At 37.6% G+C, this 26,736-nt stretch overlaps 1 protein-coding gene across 2 annotated transcripts in view; it reads left to right on the forward strand.

The window, feature by feature from the left end:
- The window catches only part of USP32 (ubiquitin specific peptidase 32), a 3,310,274-nt gene that overhangs the window by 868,627 nt on the left and 2,414,911 nt on the right, over positions 1 to 26,736 (forward strand). For both annotated transcript variants that reach the window (XM_044054559.1, XM_044054560.1), the window contains exon 8: positions 18,942 to 19,057. In XM_044054559.1, coding sequence (XP_043910494.1) covers positions 18,942 to 19,057 — 116 coding nt within the window. The remainder of the gene's footprint in view (positions 1 to 18,941; positions 19,058 to 26,736) is intronic.

Raw genomic sequence — 26,736 nt, forward strand, 5'->3', positions numbered from 1 at the left:
ATAATCATGTTTGTCTCTCTCTAGTTTTTTACCGTTTTTGTTTAACACAGTCATGACTTTATCTGCATTAACCAATACAGCATTATATTCATTCACTTCAGTTTGAAACCGCAAATCATTATGCAGCCCTTCATTTAAAACATCAATTCTACTTTTTAAACTGTTCATTTTTTTGTCATTGTCTCTAATAAGCACTTCATGCAGCTCACATCCGTGCCTGTTGAAGATGGCAAGTAATTAATTGTGTAAGTCAGACCCAAGAACAGTACCTGTTTAACATTTCCAGGTTCTTAGTCCCTTTGGTACTTGTTGCCTGCGAACACATTCCCTGAGGTAACAGTTCTCCATCTGAAGCTTGCGCAGCTTCGTCACCTCTTTTTCGAATCCTTTAGTTGTTCATCAAAAATTCCTTGAACTTGCCTGCTGTTTTCTGCCCCAAAATCACACTGTATACCATTGCTAATCCACTTGGAAAATTAAAATACTGTGGCCGCATCCGTTCCGTTGCGGCTGCCATTGTTGTTCCCACCTCCTGCAAGGTTGTAACCAGTGGAAGAGCCGCTCGCTCGTGGTGACTAGGAAATAGGGTTTCCCTGCCCTGGAGGGAAGGAAGCAGTTTGTGATACATTCGTACCTTGTGTTGTACTGTTTTGCCCAAAGGCAGTAGGAACAGCCGATAAGTTCCTCCCCAAACCAGAGATCTGTGCAGTCAGCACCTCAGTCTATGCTGACAAGTTCCCAGTAGATGCTGTCAGCTCTTCTAAGGGAACTAAACCAGTGGCATCCACTCCAGTTCCTTGCTCAATATAGACTAAAAATACAAAGCACCAATAAACTAAGAAATCAGTAAGGCAAGGAGACACACTGTCAAACCACTGATCCTCTTTATTGTTGAGCACTTTCGTCTGGCATTCGCCTCAAGACTTCATCAGTGTAATTTAAAAACATTAAAGCCTTAGTTAAATATAAAACTGTGTCACATCTTCACATCTTAAAAAAAGCATAGGCTGAAAGCCCCATCAATCAACCCTAGCCTCAGTACAACTTTCAAAACCCAAAGCAGGCAAACAAAATAAATAACTTGCAATACCCAAAACTGTAACCCATCACAAATAAATTGTTTTACAATAATACAATTATGAATGTATATTTTATTATACTAAAACATCTCTTGTCCACATTAAAATTCCTATTGACCTGGGAACCAACGTGTGTCTAACGCTGTGCTTTTTATAATGACAATTACTACAAATTAAACTCAGACTTGAGTTTTAAAAAGCATGAAATAGACTACATGTCATTTAAACCGGGCTTTTTTATAGCATTACATCTAAGCCAGAGTAATTCCTTGTATTCAAGGAATAAATCGACTGGCCCTCCCCTGCTACCCTCTGTATGAATTTGTTCTAAAACAGAGAATTTGAAGTGGTGCTGTGAGTTGTGTGTTTAGCCAGGGCGTTGTTCAAATTACCCTTCCTGATATCATAAGCATGCTGGTAGATACGCTTATTTAAACCATTAATTGTTTTACCAATATAAAATTGGTCGCATACTTGGCAAATTGCGATGTACACTAAATATTTGCTTTGACAGTTACATTTTCTTTGCAAATAAACCTTGCCACAACCACTTATACAAATACTGCTGGACCTAATTTATTAAGTAGACAGCTTTTAATGGGTTAAGGGCAAGACAAAAGAGCAGCGGGGATGAAGAGTCTCCCTGGAATATCCTCCTTTGAATTTTTATCCCTGGGATATTAATGTGGCCCGTATCATGGCTTAGCTGCAAAGTGATTTGCCACTGTTTCATGGTCACTGTAATGTAATCGATCAATTTGTAAGCACTCTTTTATTCATGAATGCGGGATGCTTTCAGATGCTTTTTGTAGTCTATCCATGCCATACTTATATTCCTCCCCTTTTTGTAGTTCAGCATTATGACTTTAACAAAAAATGATCCTTTGTTCCATATGACTTTCTATTGTACCCGTTTCATCTATTGCCATGATTGAGTTTTCTTCTAAATGATTATAAACTCTGTTGGCATCAATTCCAGTGTATAGTTTATACATCTCTGGAAGGCAAGTTATTGGTCCATAGTTTTTAGAATATCATGTAGGTTCAAACTTAAGGAGGAGTATTGTTTTTCCTGTTTTAACCAGGTTGCCATCTGTTCAGGGTGCGCATATAAATACTTCTTACTCATAGCTAAATCTTCATGCAAAGATGTTAATACTTTTAGTTAGAAGTTAGGTACTGCATTTGGGCTTGAGGTTTTCCAGTTAGGAGCTTTTCTTTATTTTATTTCAAGTTCTCTGGTCAGTTACTTCATCCCATTTCTTGTACTGTACATTTCAACTTATCCATTCAGCATCTTTATGTTGCACAGGATCTTCGTAGATATTTCTCCTTAATGGGCCATTTTCTTCTTTTTTTTTGGATGCGTTTCTATCCCTTTTGCCTTGTTTCCTAATTCTGTATAAAACTAATTTCTACCAGCATTATATTATAAACATATTAATTGTTGGCCAACATCAATAAAGAAGAGCTTTTAAAATAAAGCATAGAATTGTTCATCATCATGGCTTCTGATTTTGAGATATAGTGGGCCAGATTTCAAAAGAGTTGCTCTCAGTGTAAGTTTGTCCTGATTCCGAAAGATTTGCTGTCAGTGTAAGTGACTTACTGTGGTGTAAGGCCCATATATAAACAGGCTTGCACAGAGGGCCAGATTCTAAAACACCTGCTCTCAGTGTGAATTGTCACTTACACTGAGAGCAAGTCTTTTGGAATCGGCCCATTGTTTTTAAGCCATCACACTTACCTCAAGATTGTACATGCATTAAAGATATGGTGGTGTTGATTAATGGGGTAATGCCTAAGTTGCTAACATTTGTTAGGCTATGGAGGGGGTTTGTTGGGAAGCTTCATTAGACTAGCAAATGTAGAACTTGAATGTGGCCCTGGATTAGTTTGTGTCACCTAATAAAAGAAGTTTCTGAAGTAGGTACTACTTAGTATTTTCCTTTATTTCCTGGCCATGTAGTAGTAGTAACAGACCGAGCCCTTTATGTGATAAAACAAGGATATGGAGGTAGGTTACTGGTATTTGATTGTATGGTAGGGTAATCGGGGTAGCAGAGAAAGAGGTTAAAATGCAGTAGTGATGGGGCTTATGGAATAAAATGAAGAAAATAATGTTGCTGAAAAAGTTAAAGGCACTTAAAGATATGCAGAGAATAATAAGAAAAGATGGGTACCTGAAGCAGCTGTTGGGAGCCATGATAGTCGCGTTTATATCACGTTATCGAAAGATGAAAATAACAAACGCTATTTCATCGGCCCAAAAACATCTAAACATGAAAATATCGAACATTCAGAACAGCAAATTTTTTCCCATGGAAAAAATTTGCTGCTCCAAAACACACACACACACAACACAAGCACATCAAACAGCAACCACGCACATACACTTAAATTCCTACATCTAACTAAATTAAACTAAACATACACAGTACTATCTACCCACTTACCTTAACCCAAACCCTAACGTCCGTCACTATCGCACACTCACTCGGCTAACCTGCGCCCTAACCCTAACTCACTTAAACCACCCCTAACCCTAAAGTCTGTCACTATTGCACACACGCCTAACCCGCGCCCTAACCCTAAGTCACTTAACCTGCCCCTAACCCTAAAGTACAAACAATTGCACACTTACCTGAACCCAACCCATAACTTTCCACCACAGCACTAAGAATAGTGAAGCCAAAGAAACTGCCAACCGAATTCTTTCCCGAGGAAAGAATTTGCTGTTCTGCAGCTTCGCTATTCTTAGCATTCAGCGAATAGTGTTCGATATCAGAATATTCAGAGTTTTAATACTTCGATGTTCTAATATAGACCCTGATAGCCTGTTAATGTACTTACTATAAGTGGAGGAATGTATAAAAGAATGAAGGACTGACTACAGGTTAGGCAAAGTGAAGGATAATTATGGAAGTACAGAAATTTATGGAAGATTTAAGTTTGTTAGCATACAGTGAAGTGAGTTTTATTTGTCAATCAAAAAAATTGGGAATGCAGACTGAGAGGAAATTTACAGGTTCCATGCAGAGTACAGTAAGTGATAACTAGTTGGAAGGTTTATACAACAGTCAGGCTTTTGGCTGGTATTAGAAAGCTTAAGCTACAGCCATATGAGGCTTATGTTACAGTCATATGGTAAGTAGAAGGGGAACTTTTGATGTTTTAACTCAAGGTGGGAATGCACTATGCAACACTTGCCTGATTATGCAAATGAGAGTAGCAGACTTAATATAAACCATTTCCCCCTCTCCTGTGTCCCAGTGGAGAGAGGGATTCTACCTGGACAGCTTGTATAGGTCCGAGTGGTATATCTACAGGTGGCCAGGGTGAGATTTCTGAAGCACCAGATGCGAGATACAATGGTGATAGTGATTCAGTGGCAGCAATTCCTTTGTTTTAGGGTATGTCTCTCATTTTTCATGTCATTGTGAACATAGATTTGGTATTAAATAAGTTTGGGGGGTGTGAAAGGCTTGTCCCCCCACACCTTGCAAAAAATACTTGAAGCTGAATGTTTCACCCTTTTGAGTTACAGACATTGGTTTATAGTGTATTGGTTCTGACTTTCAGGGTTCCATAGTACAAGGGACATAAGCATCTACAGGGGATCTGTAAATACATGGACTCAAATAATTACACCGTCTTATAGCCAGACTTGGATATCCAATTACCAGGGCTAGCAGAAAGGGAGAGAGTTAAGAAAGATCACTCCATTGGACAAGCTCAACTGTCCAATGGATGAGTTTTTAAAACACTGATTCCCTTGTGTCCTGAATTTAATTGTACATTAGGTAGCCAGGTATGAAAAGCTACTAAAACATTTTATACAGCTACTAGATGTTATTCATCATTTAATACAGACCTTATGGGCAATAAAAATTGACACGGATTTCTACTTCACATTGGTTCATTTAGTAGCACTGCTGTAAGCTAATGTACACTGTCAAACCCTTACTTACATAATGTGCTGTTTAAAAGAGGCACACTGTCTGATTTTAAGGAAGGTGCTGCTTTTGTTTTTTAAAACAAGAAACATCTCTATTGAATTATTTCTTATGACATAGGCAGTCATGCATTTATATTAACAAGAACAAAGCATATTGACATATTTTCATTTGCCAACATACATCACTTATAATCTTCTGTAGAGTCATTGTCAGTCAAATGTTACATAGCTCATTCAATTCCCACCTTCCTTTAAACCTCATTCCTTCTGAAAAACATTAATCTGCATACATAGTTCTCACAATGCCCATTTTTTTCTATGTAATTTGCTCCTATCTTTTTCCAAAGATCCCACTTCCAGTTCTTTTATCTCTGCTTCTAAGACAGTTGGTGTAGGTTCATAGAATAGTACTAGGCTAACTGCCCTTATGAGCCATTTTAAGCCTAGCCAATTATCCCTCGTGAGACTCAAACCCTGCACCTTGTGTTTGTAAGGCAAACTTTGATTTCCATTTTCTAGTAATTGCTTTTTTGGCAGTCACTAGAATTAAACTCAGCAAGGCCTTACTATGTCTAGGCAATTCTGAGCCTTTATCACAGCTCAAAAAAGCATTTCCGTAGTTGCACCAGTTTGCTCACCCAGTATTTCTGACAGAGTAGTCCACAGTGAATTTTTAAAGTCTGCCAACTCATTATACTCCCAAAAATGTTTGCAGTTTCCTCTTTCATCCCCATCACACCTCCAACATTTGCAGTCTACCTGAGGAAAAATTCTTTGGAATAGTTTTCGGGTATAAAAATACCTATGCAAATGCTTTCAAGTAAATATCTTAAATCTTCAAGACTTTGTTGCATATTTTGGAGCCATGTGTGTATCCTTCCATTGCTTATCTAGTATCTCTTCCCAACCCTTTCTAACCTCCTCTGATTGATTCCTATAATTGTCATGCAGTATTTTATATGCCCTATTAATTATCCCTTTTTTAACGGCAGCTTGTGTTCTATATTCCAGTTAAACTCCACAAGTGCTGGTCTTTTACTTAGCATCCTTCTGTTTTGTTCTCTTTGCCTATACTCTGATATGAATCATTGACAGGGAAGGCAATGTCTAGCCTGCAGTCCAAATGAATTCTTGGCCTCTTCCCATTCTATTACCTTTCCCTCTCTAATTATTTGCACCTAATACCTTAGTTCCTTTGCCAGCTTTCTCCTGTAAATTCTACCCCATTCTTTCCTATTCTCTGTACCCCTAATTGCAATGATCCTTACTGGCAGAATCTGCTTTCTGCATTACCGTGTTGGCCTAGTTTTTAGAATACTTTCTGCTACTTCATGAATATAATATTCCGTATGGTTATTGTTGTTCTCCTTAAGGCTCTGCATCCAAAATCCTAGTCTCTCATTATTTCTTGACCTCCCCTGTTTCATCATCATCCTTTTCCACTTTGAATTATAACTTTCTGCTTGGGCTGTAGTTAGCCATAACTGTATACCTCTGAAATACCCCTTCAAATCAGGTAATCCCAGACTGCCTTGTTATATTGGAATGATCATTTTATCCTGCTTGACTCTTGCTATCTTCCTTTCCCAGATAAAATCCTTCAACTCTTTATTATCTGCGACTTCTCTTCTGATTGATAAAAAATGTCTGACCTGTGTATAAAACTAAAGGGACTCAACACATTTTCACTGCTTGTATATTACTATCCATGTCAGTAAAACAGAGCTTCCAGATTTTGTTTTTGTTTTATCTTTTATTTAGTCTCTTCCACATATCCTTTGCTGACATAACAGAATCCTTTTTAATCTACACTCAAGTACTTCATTTTATCATGTCCTTATAAATATGTGTATTGTTGAACCAAATTATGTGTGGGTAGATAGTTTGCAGCTATTGTCTTTTTCTTGACTTCATTAATTTTGTAATCCGAAAAAGTTTAAAACTGTGTCAGAATGTTCCACAACACTGAAATGTCCTTTTCTGGTTTTATCAGGAACAAAATAATATAATCTGCAAATAAAGCCAGTTTTTGTTGTTACCATACCAATTATATCTTTGAATTTCTACGTCCCTTATTTTCTTTGCCAATGGTTATAAGTAAAACACAAATAAAGGAGAAAGAGAACACCACTGCCTGGTTCCTTTGCTCAAACAGAACTTAAGAGACGACCCCCCCCCCACACACACACACACATACACACACTTACATTTTTGCCTCCAGTCTATCATATATCCTCCTAATCAACCTTATTATTTTGTCAGAGAATGCAAATGCTTCTATTGCTGTACTCATAAAATCCCAAATTACTCTGTCGAATGCTTTCTCTGCATCATGAACCACCAACAACAGTGGCATTTTTTTTGCATTCTGTTTCCCTCTTGATCATCATTTTTTTCTTCCCTCTGGATCATCATTGTTCGATTAATGTTGTCAAATGTTGGCCTCCCCTCCACAGAACTGCATTGATCCAAGGTTATCAGTTTTGGCTTCATCTTTGTCATTCTTTTAGCCATCAGAGACATAAACACTTTATAACTGTGGTTTAGAATCAAAATGGCCCTTTATGAAGCTGGATATGATGGTGAGTCTTTACTATTTTTAAGTATTACAGTCACCATAGCTTTCTTCCAGGATGTTGGTGCTTTCCTCCTTTTAAAATATTGTTAATCAAAACCTTCCAGATCTTAATCACTTTCTTCTCTCCTAACTTCCAAACTTCCACAAGAATGCTATCTATTCCTGGAGACTTTTCTGTAGATTGGCTATACATCACCATTTTTATCTCATCTCCTCCGATCCTAACTGTTAGTAATCGACCCTCATCTACCTCCAACTTTGGCGTATTTAATTCTTCCATAAACACACCCATTTGTGCTTCTTCTTGATTTCCACATTTATCTTCTTCATGCAGATTTTTGTAAAATTTTCAAAATATTTCTAATGCCTGTATAGGATCTCTGGTTATTTCCCTTGTTATAGGCTCCCTAACTTGGCAAAAACACTTTCTACTTTCTGTTGCCTGATCTGTTGTGCTAAAAGCTTTCATGCAATGGCGTTATTATCAAACGATAGTTGCATAAGAACAGTCTTTCTAAAGTCATGCATATTACTGAGGTAGCCCCTTATTTTCTCTTTTGCAGTATGCAGTTGCATCTCTTTCTGTTCTGTGATATCCCCCCCCTATTCTGCAGTACTTTAACCTTTGTCAGTCCCTCTAAGTAGTTCTTGTTACTTCTTAACCATATTTCTTTTTCTTTGTTTCTACCCTGTATTTAAACTTCACTTTCATTGTATCCCACTTCCTAGCTATATTTTCTGAATAAATTTCTATCTTCCCTAATAACTCCTGAATAATTTCCACCACCCATTCCTTAAATTCCTCTCTGTTTAACAGATAGTTGGGGAAGCACCAGTGTCTCATTTTTATTCCATTATCCTGTATTTTTATTTTCGTTATTATTGGCATGTGATCTGAAATAATTATTGGATGCCTGTCAAAACTTTCAGTTAAATGCACATGTTCCTGTGAAATATAATTTGTCAATCTGTCAAGAGTTTGTCCCTAAGATCCTCTGTAGTTGCTTGTCTTTCTTATCCATATACCTTGAGAACCAGCAACTCAAACTGTTGGCCCAGGGTGCTGTGGCGGAATCCTCCCATTTCGAGGGTCAGCTGCCTGACATGAATAGAAGGCCAAAAAGCCTAGGCCTGATCCAGTTTTTGTCCAGCCTCCCATAGGAACCTCTCTAGAAGTTGGTGAAATCCAGTGATTGCCTCAGATTCATTTGCCACAACCCGTTTGGTTGCTGGCATGGATCCGAATTTTCCATGTCCTTGGTGGCTTTTTCAACATATATTCCAAACGTTGAGGGGGTACCTAGGCTTATTATTTCTGAGGGACTGAGGGAGATTCCTCAGATTTTAGTGAGGGAAGAGGTTCCTGCTATGATTATTGAATCCCACCAAGGGCCTGAACCTCTGAGGGTCTTTAGAGTGGACATCCTGCTTAAGAAAAAGCAGAAAACTAAACATATTACTCCTGTTGCTAAAGATCTCCAACTTGAATGGCACGATTTTACTCAGGGTTTTTTGAATGCTTTAATGGCCTTGAAACCTTCTCAAGGGATGTCGGCCCCTGTCCCCTCCCTGGTCTTCTACTCCTATTAAGAGGGAATTGGATTCCTCAGATGTGGACTTGGATTCTGGGGAGGAATCCCATGCTTACTCCTCTCAGATTCCTTCCCCTCTAGATTATGGTCAGATGAAGATTTTTTAAGGTGGAAGAATTATCCTTTGGAGATACTATTGCTGATATGATAGAGTATTTTAATGGGATTGCTCCTAGGTCTGCAATCTAGGTTGACATTCAAAAGTGATGATATGAACTTTTGCAGATGGAGTCTGCTAAGCCATTAGCTGTTCCTCATGTTTTGGCAGCCCTTTTGGATAACTTTTTCTCCTGCCTCTTTTAACTCCTGATTCTCAGCCTTCAGTTTGTATGAAACCTTATAGGTACTACAAGGTGCCTGAGCATTACAAATTGTTGTATAAGTGCCCTTCTGTTGGTCCTTCAGTAGTTTCAGTTCCCTTTGATAAATTTTCTAAGCTGTTGACATATACTAATCTCCTTCCCTCAGATAAGGATAGTCGAGCTGTGGAAAGGTTGGGTAAAAAAATATATACTGCTGCCACCCTATCTATTAGGGCTATTAATTACCAAACCCACATGACCAGGTATGTTTTGGTTCTTCTTTCTCAGTTAGCTAACATTGTGTCTAACCTTCCTGACTCTGATGGGAAGGCTTGCGCTCTTCCCCTGCTTGGGACCACTTCCCAGGTCACCTAGCACTCCATAAAATGCAGCTGATGCTTCTTCCTGGTTTGCTTCTTTTGGTTCTGCAGTGATGTATTACTTTTGGCTATGTCTTCAAGTTTTACCTGATGATATTAAAACCAAACTTTTAGATGTCCTCTGGATAACAAAAATCTTTTTGGAGCAGCTACAGCTGACCTGTTTTAAGTTCTTCCAGTGCAAGGGTAAGGCCTTTCAGGAACTAAAACATATTTTTCCCTCCCCATCCCCAAATTCCAGAGGAATTACCGTTCTAAGTCTGTCTTTCTCCATATGCAGACATGTCCACCTCCTAAAGGTAATTAAGAATCTAAGCGCATTCCCCATGCTAAGTCCACTCAGACTCCTTCATATCAGAAGCCTTCCTTTCAGGACAAGCCTGTCTCCATTTGACATTTGGCCCTGTCTTCCCCTCAGCCAGGTCTCCTTGTCTCTTTTAAATTGCCATGAGATCACCTCAGACTCTTGGGTGCTATCTATCATTCGTCTGAGATGTTTCATGGTTTGAAAATCCCCCTCCCCTCCGTCACACATTCCTCAACCTCCTCTAGAACAGCTTCCTCATTTCCCAGAGTTTCTGCAGTCCCTTTTGGATCAGGGCACCATTCAGCCTATTCCACCCACCCATGTGGGAAAGGGGTTTTACTCAGAATGTTTTTGGTTTCTTGAAAGGAAAGTATTTGGAAACTAATTCTGGATCTTTCTTTGCCCAACACCTTTCTCAAGGTCTCTCCTTCCTGATGGCGTCTCTTCAGACCTTGTTTATTCCTTTGCTAATCCAAGCCTTTTTGCTTTCACCAAATCTCAAGGATGCATACCTTCACATCTCCATTCACCCTCTGTTCAGGAAAATGTTATGCGTCCATGTTTCTTCCTTTCATTTTCAGTTTCATACTTTGGCCTTTCTACTGCCCCAAGGGTATTCACCAAATGCCTATCCTATCATTGCTTTTTACAGGCTTAGGAGGAATACAGATTTTTCACTATCTGGATGACCTGCTCATTCAAGCACCTTCTCCCTGCAGTCTATTGCAGGATCTCCACATTACCACTCTTTTTATTACAAAGTCTGGGGTTCACCATTAATCTCAAGAAATTATTTCTGACATCCTCCTGGGATTATGTTTTACTCAGGTGCAGGCTTCAGACTATTCCCATGCTGGCTTCTCTTCCGCTAGAGAGAACAAACACCTTCACAAATATGGCAGCTGCAAACGGCCAAAAAGTCTAAATGCAAACAAAGGGGCCAGCACCAAAGTGCTTTAGCATAAGATATTTTAATAATGACATAGCATCATGCCAGTTTCGGCACACTTGCCTTCTTGAAGAAGGCAAGTGTGCCGAAACCGGTATGATGCTATGTCATTATTAAAATATCTTATGCTAAAACACTGGTGCTGGCCTCTTTGCATTCTCTTCCTACTGCCAAGGTTTTGTCTCTGACAGTCTTTTTCCAGTCTTTTCTTCCCCTGTCCTCTCTCACGACCAGGGAATTTCCAGAGTTCTGGGATTTATGGCCTCCACTATTCCCACTCTTCCTGTCTCCAGGCTTCATATGAGGAAGCTTCAGTGGCACCTGAGATCCATGTGACTTCTACATTGTCACCTGTTGGAGTTTCCTGTGTGTTCCTTTACTTCCTTGTCTCAAACTCGAGCTTCAGTGGTGGATTCAACACCTCTCTTCAATTCGGGGCTTCCCTTTCAGGCTCCAATTCATTTTCAGGAACTGTTCATGGATACCACAGACTTGGGTTGGGGGGCTTCTTGTGACCCCCTAAAGGTTCAGGGTCTCTAGCCTCATCATCAAAGGTGAAATCATATCAACTCAAAAGAGATGAGATCACTGCTTCTGGCTCTAAAAGCTTCATTTTCCACCCCATCCCCCTCAAAATCTTCTCAGACGATACAACTATGATGTATTGTGTCATTAAATGGGGGGGGGGGTTACGAGGTTCTATCTCTTTTGCAGATTTGCTCTTCTGGTATGAGATCTAGCTATCTGGTATCAAGTTACTCTTCAGGAAGTGTACATTCCTTCAGTTCGCAATCTTGTCACAGAGACACTTTTCTGGGCATAGTCCATCAGGAAGGGTATTCCTCAGATAGATCTTGTTGTCTTCTGTCTGAACAGGTAACTTACTGTATTCTGTTCAAGAGTACTAAGTCTTATGACTTGGAAAGTGGATGTCCTGGCTTTTCTTTGGAAGGGAATTTTCTGTATGTCTTTCCCCCACTTCCTCTGTTGCCATAAGTTCTGCAGAAGATCAGACATGACTCACCCAAAATCTTGCGGGTAATTCCCTTTTGACCCAGACAGCATTGATTCCCCCTTCTTTAATACTTGGCCAGGGACAATCACCACAAGGTACCTCACTAGGTGGATCTTCCCACACAAGACAAGGGATTTCTTACCCACTGTCACCTGTTCACTCTTCAGATAACATTGTGAATGATGGGGATTTGATTCCTTTTAGTCACCTCTTTTCTGAGGACATGCTTCAGGGTCTACAGGAGGCCAGGAAACCCACTACCAGAAAATCATACATGTCCAAATGGGAAAGATTTTTTTTGTCTAGTGCCTCTCTCACCATCAAGATCCCCTTCTCTGTGGAGGGTCCTGTGGTTCTTTCTTATTTCTGTGATCTGCTCCATGCTGGGTTGGCTTATTCTTCAATTAAAGCTCATCTGTAAGCAATTTCTGCTTGTCTTTCCTTGAATCCTCCTTTGGCCTCTTGGTTTGAGGTCAAGCAATTTAGTAAAGATGTCCTTCATATCAGGCCTCCCAAAAAGCATACTCCACCCTCTTGGGACCTCAGTTTTGTACTTGAAAAATCGACTCTGGCTCCTTTTGAACCTGCTAATTCAGCTTTCTTGCAGCATTGTACTTATGCCCAAGGTGGTTAATGAGTTGTGACTTAATCAGTCTATTCACCTTCCTTCCTTTTTTTCTTCTCCACAGTCTGCCAGTGAGAAAGTTCTTCACACCTTGGATCTGCATAGACAGCTCAGGTATTATTTAGAAAAAACGAAGGCAATTCGCAAGTCTGAACAACTTTTTGTTTATTTTCATTCCCGGACTTTGGCTGTTTCTAAAAGCAAACCATCTCATCCTGGATTTCTAAGGTCATTTCCTTTTGTTTTTCTTTACATGGCAAATGTCTTTCTTTGTCTGTAAAAGCACATTCTACTAGGGTAGTTGCCTCATCTGATGCCATTTTCAAGGGTTTGGGCACCAGTTCCATCCTTGAAGCTGCTGCTTGGTCATCTGTTCGTACTTCAAACAGTATAAATTGGATGATATGTCATAGTCCATGGTGGGTTTTACCAGGGCTATTCTGCATGGGTTTATATAGGGCTATTTGCCATCCTCCTCCCAGTCTCCCTTTAACCTCTTGTACTCTCCCTTATGTAAGAAATACTGTAACAGTGATATGGAAGGACATAGTGCAGTTGTCGAAAATCTTATCATATCAGTAGATGTCCTTCTTTTCACTGTTGCAGTATTCTGCCCCCCATCACCCTTGCACATGTGCCTTTGTTACCCTCCTGGCCGAAGGGCTATTGCTTCCTTTTCCTTCTGGTGGATGTACATGTCCTGTTTTGTCCCTGAGGGTACTTTTCCACCTGGGGTAATTCAGTTCTGAGTGTTTGGATTCACACCACGTTGTCCTGCACCATGCACGGGTGATGTACAGTGCCTGTAAGATCTAATGGCTCTGGTTTACTGCCCAGACATTGGTCTCTCCTTGGCAGGAGATCCCTTATGTGAAGAATATTGCAACAGTGAAGAGAAGGACATCAAGTGTTATGGTAAGGTTTTACACAACTGTATTTTCACCTTGAGCTTTTACTACTGAATTTACTCCTTCCGTACCAAATATATTCATATATTTCTTCAAAAATCTACCCCGTTTTGTTATATTTTCCCTTCTAGGCCCTCCAGATACATCCTCACTGTTGCAAATCAAATTCTAGCCCCCACCTATAAGTAACATTCCCTGCTGAAGGCTAATTATTTCTCTCACAATCTTCTTAAGCTCCATTGTAGCAGTTTCAGGTGGAATATAAATTCCTGACAGCGTAATCCTCCTCCCTTGCCAGTAGTCCCGTACTACTACAAATCTACCATTATTATCTTTTTTTTCTCTTCTGTCACTATTGGAGCTCCTCTAGCAATCAATATAAGTACTCCCCTTTTCCTTTATCCTGTATTTATCCTGAAATCCTTTCTTTATCACATTCACACATGCTCAGTTTTTTACAAATGTGCCTACTGTGGCATGGTGATTTGCACACTGCAATTTTAATATACTTCACTACTCTTTCTTTTTTGTATATTTCTGTGGGACCATTCTCATTTAAAGATGATGTGGAAAGTGATGCCATTATGATAACTTATTTCCACTTATTTAAAGCAGCTTTTTTTTAAATATCCCATTTCAGATTTTGTGTTACATGCATATACTAAAGCTTGGCATGTTGATCTTTTCTACAGTGGTTTCTTGTCATATCAATTTGAACCTGTCACATTTTACTAGACGTTTTTAATGAAAGCCATCAAACAAAAAAATAAACACCCCAGAACACTCTCATAATCTTTTAGTTTAATAAAAACACACAAAGCTATGTACATCTTCAAATAATGAAGTTTATCCCTCATGTTAGAAACAATTGTCCCAGACTGACAGCTACATTCACATACTTGAATTGACCTATAATAAAGGTTATCCATGTTAAGACCTATGGTACAGCCTGTGCTTCTACTTAAACTAAGTGCTGTCTTTTAATCTTATCGTTATTCATCTCTCAGATGTAGAAAACAACTTGAATGCTTTCAGAAAACATTATCTGCTATCCAGTGAAAGAAAAAAGTATTATGTTTTTATTTCCCTTATCAGCTTGTCTCCATAGAAACACGTGAACCAAATACACAGTTGCCTTCAGCTGCAAGCTTCTAATGTTGCACTGTGGACATATATTTGCTAAAGAAATGTTTAATTTACTTGCATCACCTTAGACCTTATTAGGTCAAGCCAATGGCCTTAATCCAGTCATTGTTCTATGCAAAAATAAGAACACACATATCATTTTTAGGGATATCATGCTGTTTTGTTCAGACTTTCTTCTCTTTTTACATTGCATTGTCTGCATTTCATAAAACTGAACAAGAGGAAAGAAAGAAGGAATAAATGACAGCTGTTTACTTTAGTATCCATATTACACCAAAATTAACTGAAAAAGCTGTACTCTATAACATGCAGTATATGTCATGTTTAAAAATTCTGTTAAGAACAAAAAACGTTTACTTACAGTTACCTCTTTCCTTCCTCTTGTGCTCTCTTTAATGTTCTTCCAAACATTAATGACATGAAGTAGGGCATATACTTTGGAGTCCCCTACAAGTACAGCAAAGTAAAAAAAAAAAAAAAAAGTCCAATATTTCCAGATTTTCTAGATGCACTAAGTTTCACAAGTGTGATTGATGCTTTGTAATCCCACATTTATTCATTAAGTTTCAAGTTGCTGGTTTTCTTCCTGTTGATCTCAGTCTTCCAACTCCAGTGTCTGATTCACTTCCAGTATACTCGTGGTTCTTCTGGTCAACTCCTGTTTTTTTCGGTCTCTGAAGCATTTCCTTGGGAATATTAGAAAAGGTTTTACTGGCATAGTATCTCTGTAAGCTTCATTATCAGAAGAATAAAAATCAAAATCCACTTCTGTTTGGTAGCTCACTTTTTATTGGACAGTTTATTCTATTTCCTCCTTAGCATGTTCTGCATCAAAAATGTCTTTGGTCCTCCTGGAAAAAATATTCTGAAGATAGCTGGATACAGCAACTTAAATATCACACCTATTTTTCGACATTCCATGATTGCTGAAATTAATTTCTCTTCTGCCTGGTGTACAGTGAGTATTCATTTTCCACAATCAGCCTACTGTCTCCAACTTTTAGTACTTTGTCCTCCTGCCACAGTTTTGTAAGAATCAATGCTTTCTGCTGGTAGGAGTGCATCTTTACTGTTAAAGTTGTTGGCTTCTTTCTCATAGCCAGGTGTTGAGCATACACACGATGTGCTCTTTCAATTAACAACTCCTGCTGTGAAATACCAGCCCAGTTGCTTATTTGTGCTTTCATAAAATTAATACAGTCAGTTCCTTCCAGTTTGTCTGGTACAGCAGAAAATCTCACATTTTCCAAATGTGCTCTCTCCTCTAATTTTACCATTTTTGAAACATCTCTTCTTTTGAGCAGTCTCATACTCAGCCAGCCTTTCCTCATTTTGACTTCTGATTTTTGCATTTTTATCAGCTCATCTTGAATATCTGTTTAAAGCTTCCTCCATTTTCCCCAGCCTTTTATTTGAATTGATATACTGCTTCAGTGTTTTGTTTATTTTAATAAGCTCTGACATTTTTGACTTATTTTTTCCTTTAGATTACTGGAAGTCATGTCTTGCATCAACATACTTGTAGCTTGAACGTCTTTTTTGCTGAACGGCTGCAGAGTTCTTCCCAGTCAGTGTTATCTCCTCACATTTTATGATTGACTTTCTTTGAGGTTCTCTAAATGTCTTCTTTGCTGGCATCCCGGCAGTACACTTACTAGCCAGTAACTAAAATTTTACCCAAAAAAAGCAAATTCATTGCTCTCTTTACTGAGTTTTTGTTTTCACACTGGGAGAGCTGAAATTAAGCTGTTACTGCAGCGATCTTGGTAGTATTTGAATGATCTGTTAATAAAATTAAATGTCTTTCGGCTTTTTCCCGGTAAGGGGTCACCACAGCAGAACTCTGGTCCGCTAATGATTGGCAGTAGATTTTTATGAAATGCCGAGGTGCCAGCTCGACACCCAACCTTCAACGAAGGCACGCCTATTTACGCACGCATGTCTTTCGAACGCTACCCAACCGCGGGGAGGACATGCAGACTCCACACAGAAGGTACTCCCAAGCCAAGCCGAGAATCGAACGGGAGAACCTCTTGCTGTGAGGTACCAACGCTACCGCCACAACATACTTAGCATAAATGTATTGATGTCACTGTTGAAAATCAACCATTTAAGTTAGTGCAGCACCATAATGGGAGAAAGAATACTGATCAAAAGTGGTATGCCAGCTTATAAAATTACATTATTAGAAATGGCACGTGAACATTTAGTGCCCATCAATTAAGTGGCAGATTTGCTTTATGTCATGTTATTATGTCCTTTTTTAAAGATTGAATAAGCCACTACAGTTGATCAGTTTATTAAAAAATAATTCTGCAATGTCTGACATAATATATTCTGGCATGCCAGCACCAACTTATTTAAAAAAAAAGACTGTTATGAATGCTTTGAAAGTTTGATGGCAGGCCTTCCTATTCTAACTGTTGCCATAATTAGTGTATGCGTATAGAGGAGAATGGCAGCCACTGTAAATGATCAAATTAACCAAAAACCTTGCTTTGCCACACAGTTTAAATTGTTTCCCAGAATAGCAGCACCAACCTTCCTAAAAATGACTATTGTAAATGCTTTGAAAGTTTGTTGGCAGGCCTAATTATTTAAGTTAGCACCAGATTTGCAGTATGCTTAAAGTGGGTAAAAGGTAGTCTTACTTTATATCCGTTTCAGGTTATATTAATGAGCACCAAAAACATCAGAATGACCAACTTAACAAGAACTCTGTCATCAGCAAAACTAGACTGTTTCTTACTTTAAGGGTGCATGTGTATACTGTATAACTGCTTCCCTATGTTCTTCAGGGCACATGAAATATCTGTGAATGCTGTCATTGAACAGGAAGGACGAACGGTGGAGAGTAAAAGGTGTAATACAAGTACACTCATCAAAGGAAATGTATTATTGTGTAAATTTCATGCAAGTATAAGTTTCCTGCAATAAAGACAGCAAGCACTGTGTTAATGGCTGAAAAAAAGCCAGGCTGTTTTGCTGTTGAGTTTCTGAATCTAGACTAGTTGAACAAACAACCAAGGATAACTAAGGTTGCAAACTAAGAACTGTATTTGTCTAAGGTTTCACTAAAATAATTAAAATACCTTCCAAACGGTAAAGGCAAGTGCACTGTCTTATGCAGTTAATGTTTTTAATAGCACAATAAGGAGAAGAGAAATGTATGTAGTTGCCGTGGATTAGGCAGTGCTGTGTATACACCACAACAAACTGATTTCATTTAACTTGTAAATTAGCAGAAACAAAAGAAAAGTAAATACATGTGCCGAAATAATTAAAGCCATAAATAACAGCATTATGATTTCATACAAACTTGTAAATTTGTTCTAACAAATGAAAAAAGAACCTAAAACAAACCAAATAAATCCTGTGCACAAAGTTACAGTAGTTAGACTTTGTACATTCTGTTAACAAGTAACAAGAGTTTATAGTAGTGTCAGTCTTGTGTGTACTTTAAGTAGCCCAAGTGTATACCTTCTAGGTGGAACTGTGTGGGGGACAGACTCATAAGTGTCAAGTATATTTTTGTTTGTTTATCCTAGTAGTGTCAAGCATTTAGAGCGAAAGGAACAAAAGCAATGACTGGATTACTGGGTACGTGGACTTGGCAGTACTAAGCCAGTAATGTTAGTCTACTGTAATGAGAGTGTGTGTGTGTGTGTGTGTGTGTGTGTGTGTGTGTGTGTGTGTGTGTGAGTGAGATTGCACACACAGATATACACAAACACAATTTAAGGGAGGGTTTAGGTGACTCCTGTGATGATACAAGTACTCTTGTCAGCCACCAGCGGTTGGTGTTGGGGCCTTTAAGCAAAACTGCCTTGAAAGGTTGGGAGTTATGACCTCTGAGATTCTCTCTCTTCCCCTCAGAGAATGAATGGACTGGGATAACTCCCACCCTATGGGGAACAGTGGACCAATAGATTGCTAAATAGGGCTGATATCAGGCAGGCACTGGAGAACCAAAATAGAAAGTATTCCAAATTGAGCATGTGATTTATATGCTTGTTGCATCTAAAAATATCTTAATTAATGAACTGTAGAATTCATTAATGAATTTTAATAATCTGTTTTTTTTTTTGTTTTTTTTTTCCAGTTTGTTTTAAGGTATTCGACATTGATCGTGATGGTATTTTGTGTCACGCTGAACTAGAAGATATGGTTATCGCACTTTTGGAAGTCTGGAAGGACAATCGCACTGATGTTATTCCTGTAAGGATTTCATTGCTTCCTCCATTGCTGTTATGTAGATAAAATTGTTCATAAACACAACATGTGCATTCTGTCTTAAATGGTGGGAGTATTTTGGGAACTTGTAAGAATTAGCATTATGTGCATTGCTTTATTGTTTTGTTTTTATTTTTACTATTTCTGCAGCAGTCTATACATTAAGGTATAGTTCCAGCCAGTACTAAACACACCCATAAATGTCACACACAAGTTCATGTGGACTGTTTTTTTGTTTTGTTTACTTGTTTATCATTCTTTAATTGGAGAATTAGATTAATCAAATGACAATTAAGTTGCGAGTTGGAACACAGGCAAACTTTAATTAAGAATATGCTACATAGTAGCAAAGGCCTGCAACAGAGTGATAGAAGATCCATTGTCTTAAACAATAAGTAACAGATCTTTTTAGAATTTTTGTTGCAAGTGAGAAAACAGAATGCATCATATATGAAGCTGCATAAGTTTAGTCATAGTACAGGTTTATTGAATGACTGTATAGATGGTTGGCAGTAAAGTGTCTGTGGATTAGGTTAGGATCAGTAGTAGAAATCAAGAATGGTATAAGTAAAGGCACTTAGAAAATTAGGGTTGTGGGATGTGGAGAACAGTTAACAGCACTGATATTTTTGCTTCTTTTCTTTTTAATAATTTTGACAGGAATTTTATATATTAAAAAAACAAAGGAATATCTTCAAAGTAAGACGGATGTATAATTAAATAACTGTTAAAAAGTTTCCACAAGAAAAATCAAATTTGAAACATTTACACCATCTTTTTCCTGTCAGAGAAAAACTAAAGATTTGACTTATTCAGAATGAGCCACTCTAAACCTTGTGTATAAGATTCTACATTGAGAAAAAGACGGTCTATACTCAGCAGCATTAATGAACTTTCACTGAAGATGGATAAGCTGGAAAACAAAATTGACAACATTAAAAATGAATGTAAAAAAACAAGTAGAAGTACTGAGTGAAGTTCTTAAGCACTAGTCTCTGCACATCTTGAATATTGAATAAGCAATGAATGCTTTAGATGGCAGAATGTCTGAAAGTAAAATTCATATGGAGTTTGTTCTGAGACAAAATACTTTGTATCTGGAAAAGAAGGACATAATAGATCCAGAAGAAACAACATTAGGATTGTTGTGGTATTCCAGAAAAAAGGAGACAACATGATTCAGTTTCTAAACACTTGGCTGCCTAGGGCACTAAATTTTCATGAAGCCTTTTCTTTTGGTATAGAGAGGGCACACAGATCACTTTCTAACTTTTTAACACTTCATTAAAGAAAGTCCTCCATCTCCAAGGTCAGTGATTGTAAAATGTTTATCTCGTCAGGATAAAGATTTTGTCCTAAGAACTGCTTAAGCAAACTATCCAGTCGGAATAAAATAAAATATAATAAGATTTGACAATGACTATTCATCATTTGTTATGACAAAAAAAAAGCTTGCTTACCTCTTATAAAAAAATTTAAAGAAAAGCAACATTAAATCTCAAGTTCTGTTTCCTGCTAAAATAAAGATTCATTTACCGAATGGTCAGAAAACTTTTAATGCCTTAAAAGGTGCTATTGAATTTACACAGAAAAATAAACTTCTAGAAAAATAGACGAGATGGACTGGAGTTTACTTTCTCAGAAGAGAAATGTAACCAAGAATGGATGGACATTTAAAGATAAAAACAATAAAAAACTGAAAGACAATTGAAAACTTAACTAATTTCAAATGTATTATACTTTTAATTCCCTAAAGATTTGTATGGAATGTAGTGATCAAACTTATAAATATTGCACTCAATAAGGTAAAACACCTCTATTTACTCTTTATCTATTATATATTGCTGTTTTGAAATGGTAAGAAAAAAGTTAAGATGCAAATAGAGTGTGGGAGTAAGTAAATTCATGTTGTGACTTTAACATATTTTGTTGTAAATATACTAATTATCTTATGAAACTTGTTTAAATAAGATTTAGTAGTTGCCTGAACAACAATATAAAATGAAACGGTTAAACTGAGTTGCTTTCTTTATTTTATTAGTAGTTCAAAACAAAAAATATGTCATGTAACTATTTCTGTGGTATTTGAATATTATAAAAAGTGGCAGTTGGGTATGAGATGGTTAATATCTCATGTCTTTGGAAAATATGTAGGTAGTAATATAAATATATTTATATATTTTTTTTATTTATGCTTGCTGATAGTAAATGTAGTTGTTACCAAATAAATCATCACTATAGAAGTTGATACAAGTGAATAGTGAATATGTAATGTTTTATTAAGTCAATTTTTAGTTGCAGACATTTCTTTCTCTTTTTATTTTTTGTTAAATGGTATGTTTTATTATAGCAATAACCCACGCCTGGGTGTGGGAAATGCAGGATTTACCCACGGTTGGCGTGGTTTGGTCCCGAGGGCGAAGCCCGAGGGACCAAAGACAACCGTGGGTAAATCCCGCATTACCCACACCCAGAAGTGGGTTATTGCTATTATACTATGGCATTATTTAAGAAAATAAATAATTACTTTTCTTAAATAATGGCATTGTATAATGCCTCTTTGCTGCCCTTCTGCAGCTGTCTGGTATCCGCGGCAGTTCTGATGTACTGCGCATGCCTACGCAGTACATCAGAGCTGTGGCCAAAAGCAATGGAGAAAGCAAGATCTCCATTGCTTTTTACTGTTTCCCTATGTTAAATGAGTTTAACATAGCGAGACAGGTTTAAAATAAGCAACGGAGATCCGTTGCTTATTTTAAAGTTAAACGCTATGTTAAACCCATTTAACATAGCGAGACAGGTTTAAAAAAAGCAACGGAGAAAGCAAGATCTCCGTTGCTTTTTACACACTGTGTCGCTATGTTAAAGGAGTTTAACATAGGTGAGACAGTTTTAAAAAAAGCAACAGAGATCTCAGTTGCTTTTTTTAAACCTGTGTCGCTATGTTAAACTCCTTTAACATAGCGAGACAGTGTTTTTAAAAAGACTTATACTAATGGAAAAAGTCCGGCGACGGACCTTTTCCATTAGTATAAGTCGATTTACAATGTGCACGCTGGCCAATCAGCGTGCACGTTTTGGAATATTAATGGGGGGTCATGGTATAATTAAAAATAACAGTTTGTGCCACATAGGATTGCTAGTGAAAGCAGTGATCGTTTCCATTTATGTGGCTTTTATAAATATACTTTTTTTTCTTTTTTTCCCTAATTGAGATCTGTTACTATCTGTTACTGTTCTTTAGGTTGAAGGGCTTAATGCATTTGAAAATGAAGGTTTGTACTGATTGTATCTACTTGTGGTAACTGCGAGTGTATCCACATATGCGGATTTGTAAAAACATTTTATGTTTAATGTAAGTTGTTTAGCTATTTATGATGTTTGATATTTTTTAATATACTTAATGGCTTAGAGCTGTTAGAGTTGAAGATAGACATGAGTAATATTCACTTGCAGATGCTGCAAGCATTTCCGCATATGTGGTTTAAAGAAAACATACTGTTTTCCTGCTATAAGCATTTCAACATTTTATTTTGTTGTATAACTGCATTGCAAGCAGTTTTGTGAAGGAATTTGTACACAAACATTCTATAAAATGTTTTTACAATTTGAAGACAGAGGTAACCTTTCAACTTAATCCCTGATTCAGAATTGATGTTTTAAACATACAGAGCTCCAATATGTCGCCACTCATGGGTAATCTTAACTACATTGGTGTAACAGTTGTCATAAAATGTGAATTTTTACACAGGTTCTGGTGGCAACGGTACACACAATAATGAAGATAGAGTAAATAGTAATGCTCTGCAAATGGGCAATAATATACATAACAATTCACAGGAGCCTAACTGGATGAGTTTGCAAGTGGATTGGTCTGAAACAGCCAAAGTTAATAAATATTTGGGTAATTTTAACTATGGTGGTGATGTTAACATGATGAGCACATAGAACAGTGAGTATGTAACAGATGAACAACAAATTAAACAGTTAGATAAAACTGTGCTTAAGTTTAAGATGTTGTCCACAAAAATTCACAAAGGAGAGCCAGCAAAGCAGACAAGCAGCAGCAACTTTAATAAAACCTCTAAAAACACACAAAATAAAAAACAGAATTTAAAAAATGATGAGCACTTTCACACCAGTACAAAGTGCTTCATCAGATCTAAATACAAGCCATCCATTCATACTTAAATACCTTAAAACTACTGGCTAAGATCGCATGAGTTCAAAGCAGGTCTTAAAGGGATACAGTCATTCAGTCCCTTATCTCTAGTTGCCTAAAGCAACAAAATTAGTTTTATTTCAAGTCTCTCTTTGTCGGTTTTAATATCCCCACCCTTTAACCGTAGCAAAATACTGCTCAAAAAATAAACATTTAAAAGCATGTAGCATTTTGATTCTTGAACAGTATATTGCTATGGTAAGAGGTGGGGATATTAAAACCTACACAGAGAGACTTGAAATAAAATGGATTTTGTTGCTTCAGGCAACTAGAGATAAGGGATTAAATGATTGTATCCCTTTAAGACCTGCTTTGAGGCCAGAAGGTCTTGGGTGGTAGTTTTAAGGTATTTAACTGTGATGGCTTGTATTTAGATCTGATGAAACACCTTGTATTGGTGCAAAAGCACTCATTTTTTAAATTATGTTTTTTATTTAGAGTGTTTCTAACATTTGTAGAGGTTTTATTAAAGGTGCTGCTGCTTGTCCACTTTGCTGGATGTTCATCGTGTTTCACTGTTGCAACTTGCAGTCATTACAGTTGGGTTATCCTGCTGGCAGGCTACCCGCAGTCGGACTGAATTCCAAAATCCAGGTCCGGTGTCGGTTGCTGTCACCTCCTCCCTGACGTCAGTGCGCCAGGGGTATAAAAGATGCAACTGACGCCATTTTCTTCAGTCTTTCTTGCCGCGCGATGCCCGAAGCAAAAGCAGTTCGCAAGTGCCGGTCGGCCAATTCCTGAGATTTTCGTGTTCGAATTTCAGATCCGAAGTCTTCATTAAAAGCTAAGTACCCCGTTGGGGAAACTTTTTTCTTGCTCCAGACCGATGTCAGAAAAAGTTAATAATTATATTTCTTGTGGGAAGCAAATACCTCATAAGGACTTCCATTCTTACTGTATTCCTTGCCTAGGCCCTGATCACGATGTTGCTAATTGTCGGTTTTGTGCTAGATTTAACCAATGCACTATTAAGTGTCGGTACGATTTTGCATTTCACTATTTTGGCAGAGGATTTAATTACATGATGTCGGATATCCATCCGACTACCGCAATTCAAAAGAAACGCAAAGAAAAAGAAAAGGACAGGCATCTGAGGTGCAAAACTGACGATGAGGTTTCTTCTAAGCCAGTCGCCGGTTCGCCAGTTCTCAGTGAGGCGCTTTCGCAGCCCCTGACACCCGCTACTTTAGAGCCGCAGGCTGCTTCCGACTCCCACGTGGAGCCAACTAGGCCGCAGGAAACTCAAGGTATTAGAACCTCGGAAACTATTCCCTCAGTTGGGTCCGGAGCCGCTGAGCAGGCATCGGCTTCTGAGGGTGCTTTCAGGCCTACACAGTTATATGTTAAAACGACTTCAGCTTCAAAGGCCAAGACTAAAGCACCTCTAAAGACAAAGAAACAAGTACAACAGCCCCATGGACAGGCCTCCATGCCTAAAAAACAGATGCTCAAAATGGCCGAAGACCTAATTACTTTGATCAGGGGTTCCCATCCCCCTCCTGATAAGAGGCCTAGGCAAGAGACAGAGTATGAGTCTTCAGATCAGGTTTCCATTTCTTCTGATTCCTCTTCTGATCAGGAATATTCTCTTTGAGGATTCTGATGCTGAAGAATCTATCCCTTCAGCCTCTCCTCTTGAGGATTATTCTTTTGGGGAAACTCTGCATACCATGAGGGAGCATTTCCACTGGGAGAGCCAAGATTATTCAGAATCTAAGAAAAGGCTCAGAGACTTCCTTTTACTTCCTCAGCACAGGCCCCTTGCTTTTCCACCTGTGTTAGACATTGTAGATGATGCATTTTCAGAGTCTAGTCTGACTCCTGACTCTTTACCTCCAGCTCCTGTTAAGCCAGACAGATACTACAGGGTTCCTGATTCACATAAATTTCTTTTTAAGAACCCTGCTGCTGACCCAGAGACTATCTCTCAGGGTCCCAAAGGGGTCAAGGCTTCCACTGCAAAAAACCTACCCCCTCTGACAGGGATTCTAGGGCACTGGACAGATGGGGGAAAAAGATTTACACTTCTTCTACCTTGCCTATAAGGGCTTTAAATTGTCAGTTTCATATGCTTAAATATCAGCAATACATTATGTCACTGCTTAAACAGAAAATGTTGATAATTTCTTTTTTTCAAAACAGGTTTATTGTTTTAACATATAAGAGAAATATCATAACAATTTTATACAAGTAATTAAAAATAGGTATTATTATAATATTCAACAAAACAACTAAAGTATTTACAAAGACATCCACTACAATCAGATCAATTAATTAAACTAAAATACTGTGCTATTGAAATTAGAATTTTTTTAACAAATTTTGTAAATTATCCCATACAATATAATATGATGTTTTTCTAGTTGTTCTCATTCTAATTGTGTTTATTTCCATATGGCACATTATATTCATAACATTTTTAAATTCATTGAACGAAGGAGGTTTATCTGAAATCCAATTTCTAGTTATTATTTTCCTGGCCACTGCTAGGATAGACCATAACAAGGGAAGCTTAATCTTTTTAACACATTGAGGTACAGGTGTGTTGAATAATATAAGAGACTTAGAAATAATGAAATTATCTGTAAAAAGAGCCTGCAAAAATTCATTAATTGACTTCCAGTATTCTTTCAACTTCATACAGTCATAAAACATATGAGCCCAGTCAGCATTAATTTCTACATTACATCTCTTACATAGATTATCTTTATTATTTATTTTATTCATCATCAAAGGTGTATAAAAGATCTATGTAAAAATTTCCATGTATAAAGTCTCCAGACAATGGAAGATGTAGTTCTATAAGCAGATTCCAATATATATTGTTTATCTTGTTGAGTTGGTGGGTCCCCATTAATAGAGGTGAAATAATTCCAGTATGAATCTGTACTGTAAAAAGTTTCTTGTCTGATAATTTTATGTATATATGAAAGTTTACCTTTATCAGAAACTTTATGCTGTAAATTTAATATCAAGTAATCAATCAGTTTTGGAATAGATTCTTTAACTGTTATAGACATTAGATCTATTCTATCAATGAGATGTTGTCTAAACATCTGAACCTCTAACCAGCAAGTTTCTCTTAGATCAAATTCTTGTTTTAAGAAATCTAGATTTTTAACTTTATTATCAGATATCAGCTGATACCAGTACTTTAGATCATTATCTATAGCTAAATGAGCTCCTTCAGAAGTAGATGACATAAGCATACCCTGAGTATACATTATAGGGAATACAATAAAATTCCATTCCCTATACTTTGGGTGCATGAATATAAAGTTACGATAACTAATAATAATATATAATGGGTAACAAACCATATGTTTAGGTGTAATAGGTGAAGTACAAAATTCCTTTAGCAACCACAACATGGAGTTATTTACAATCATATTTTTATGTGTTAAGGAGATTTTCATGAAGTGCATACTAATTAGCTCCCAGT

This window comes from Protopterus annectens, chromosome 13.part0, assembly GCF_019279795.1.
Source record: "Protopterus annectens isolate FY-2018-M chromosome 13.part0, PAN1.0, whole genome shotgun sequence".
NCBI lineage: Eukaryota > Metazoa > Chordata > Ceratodontiformes > Protopteridae > Protopterus > Protopterus annectens.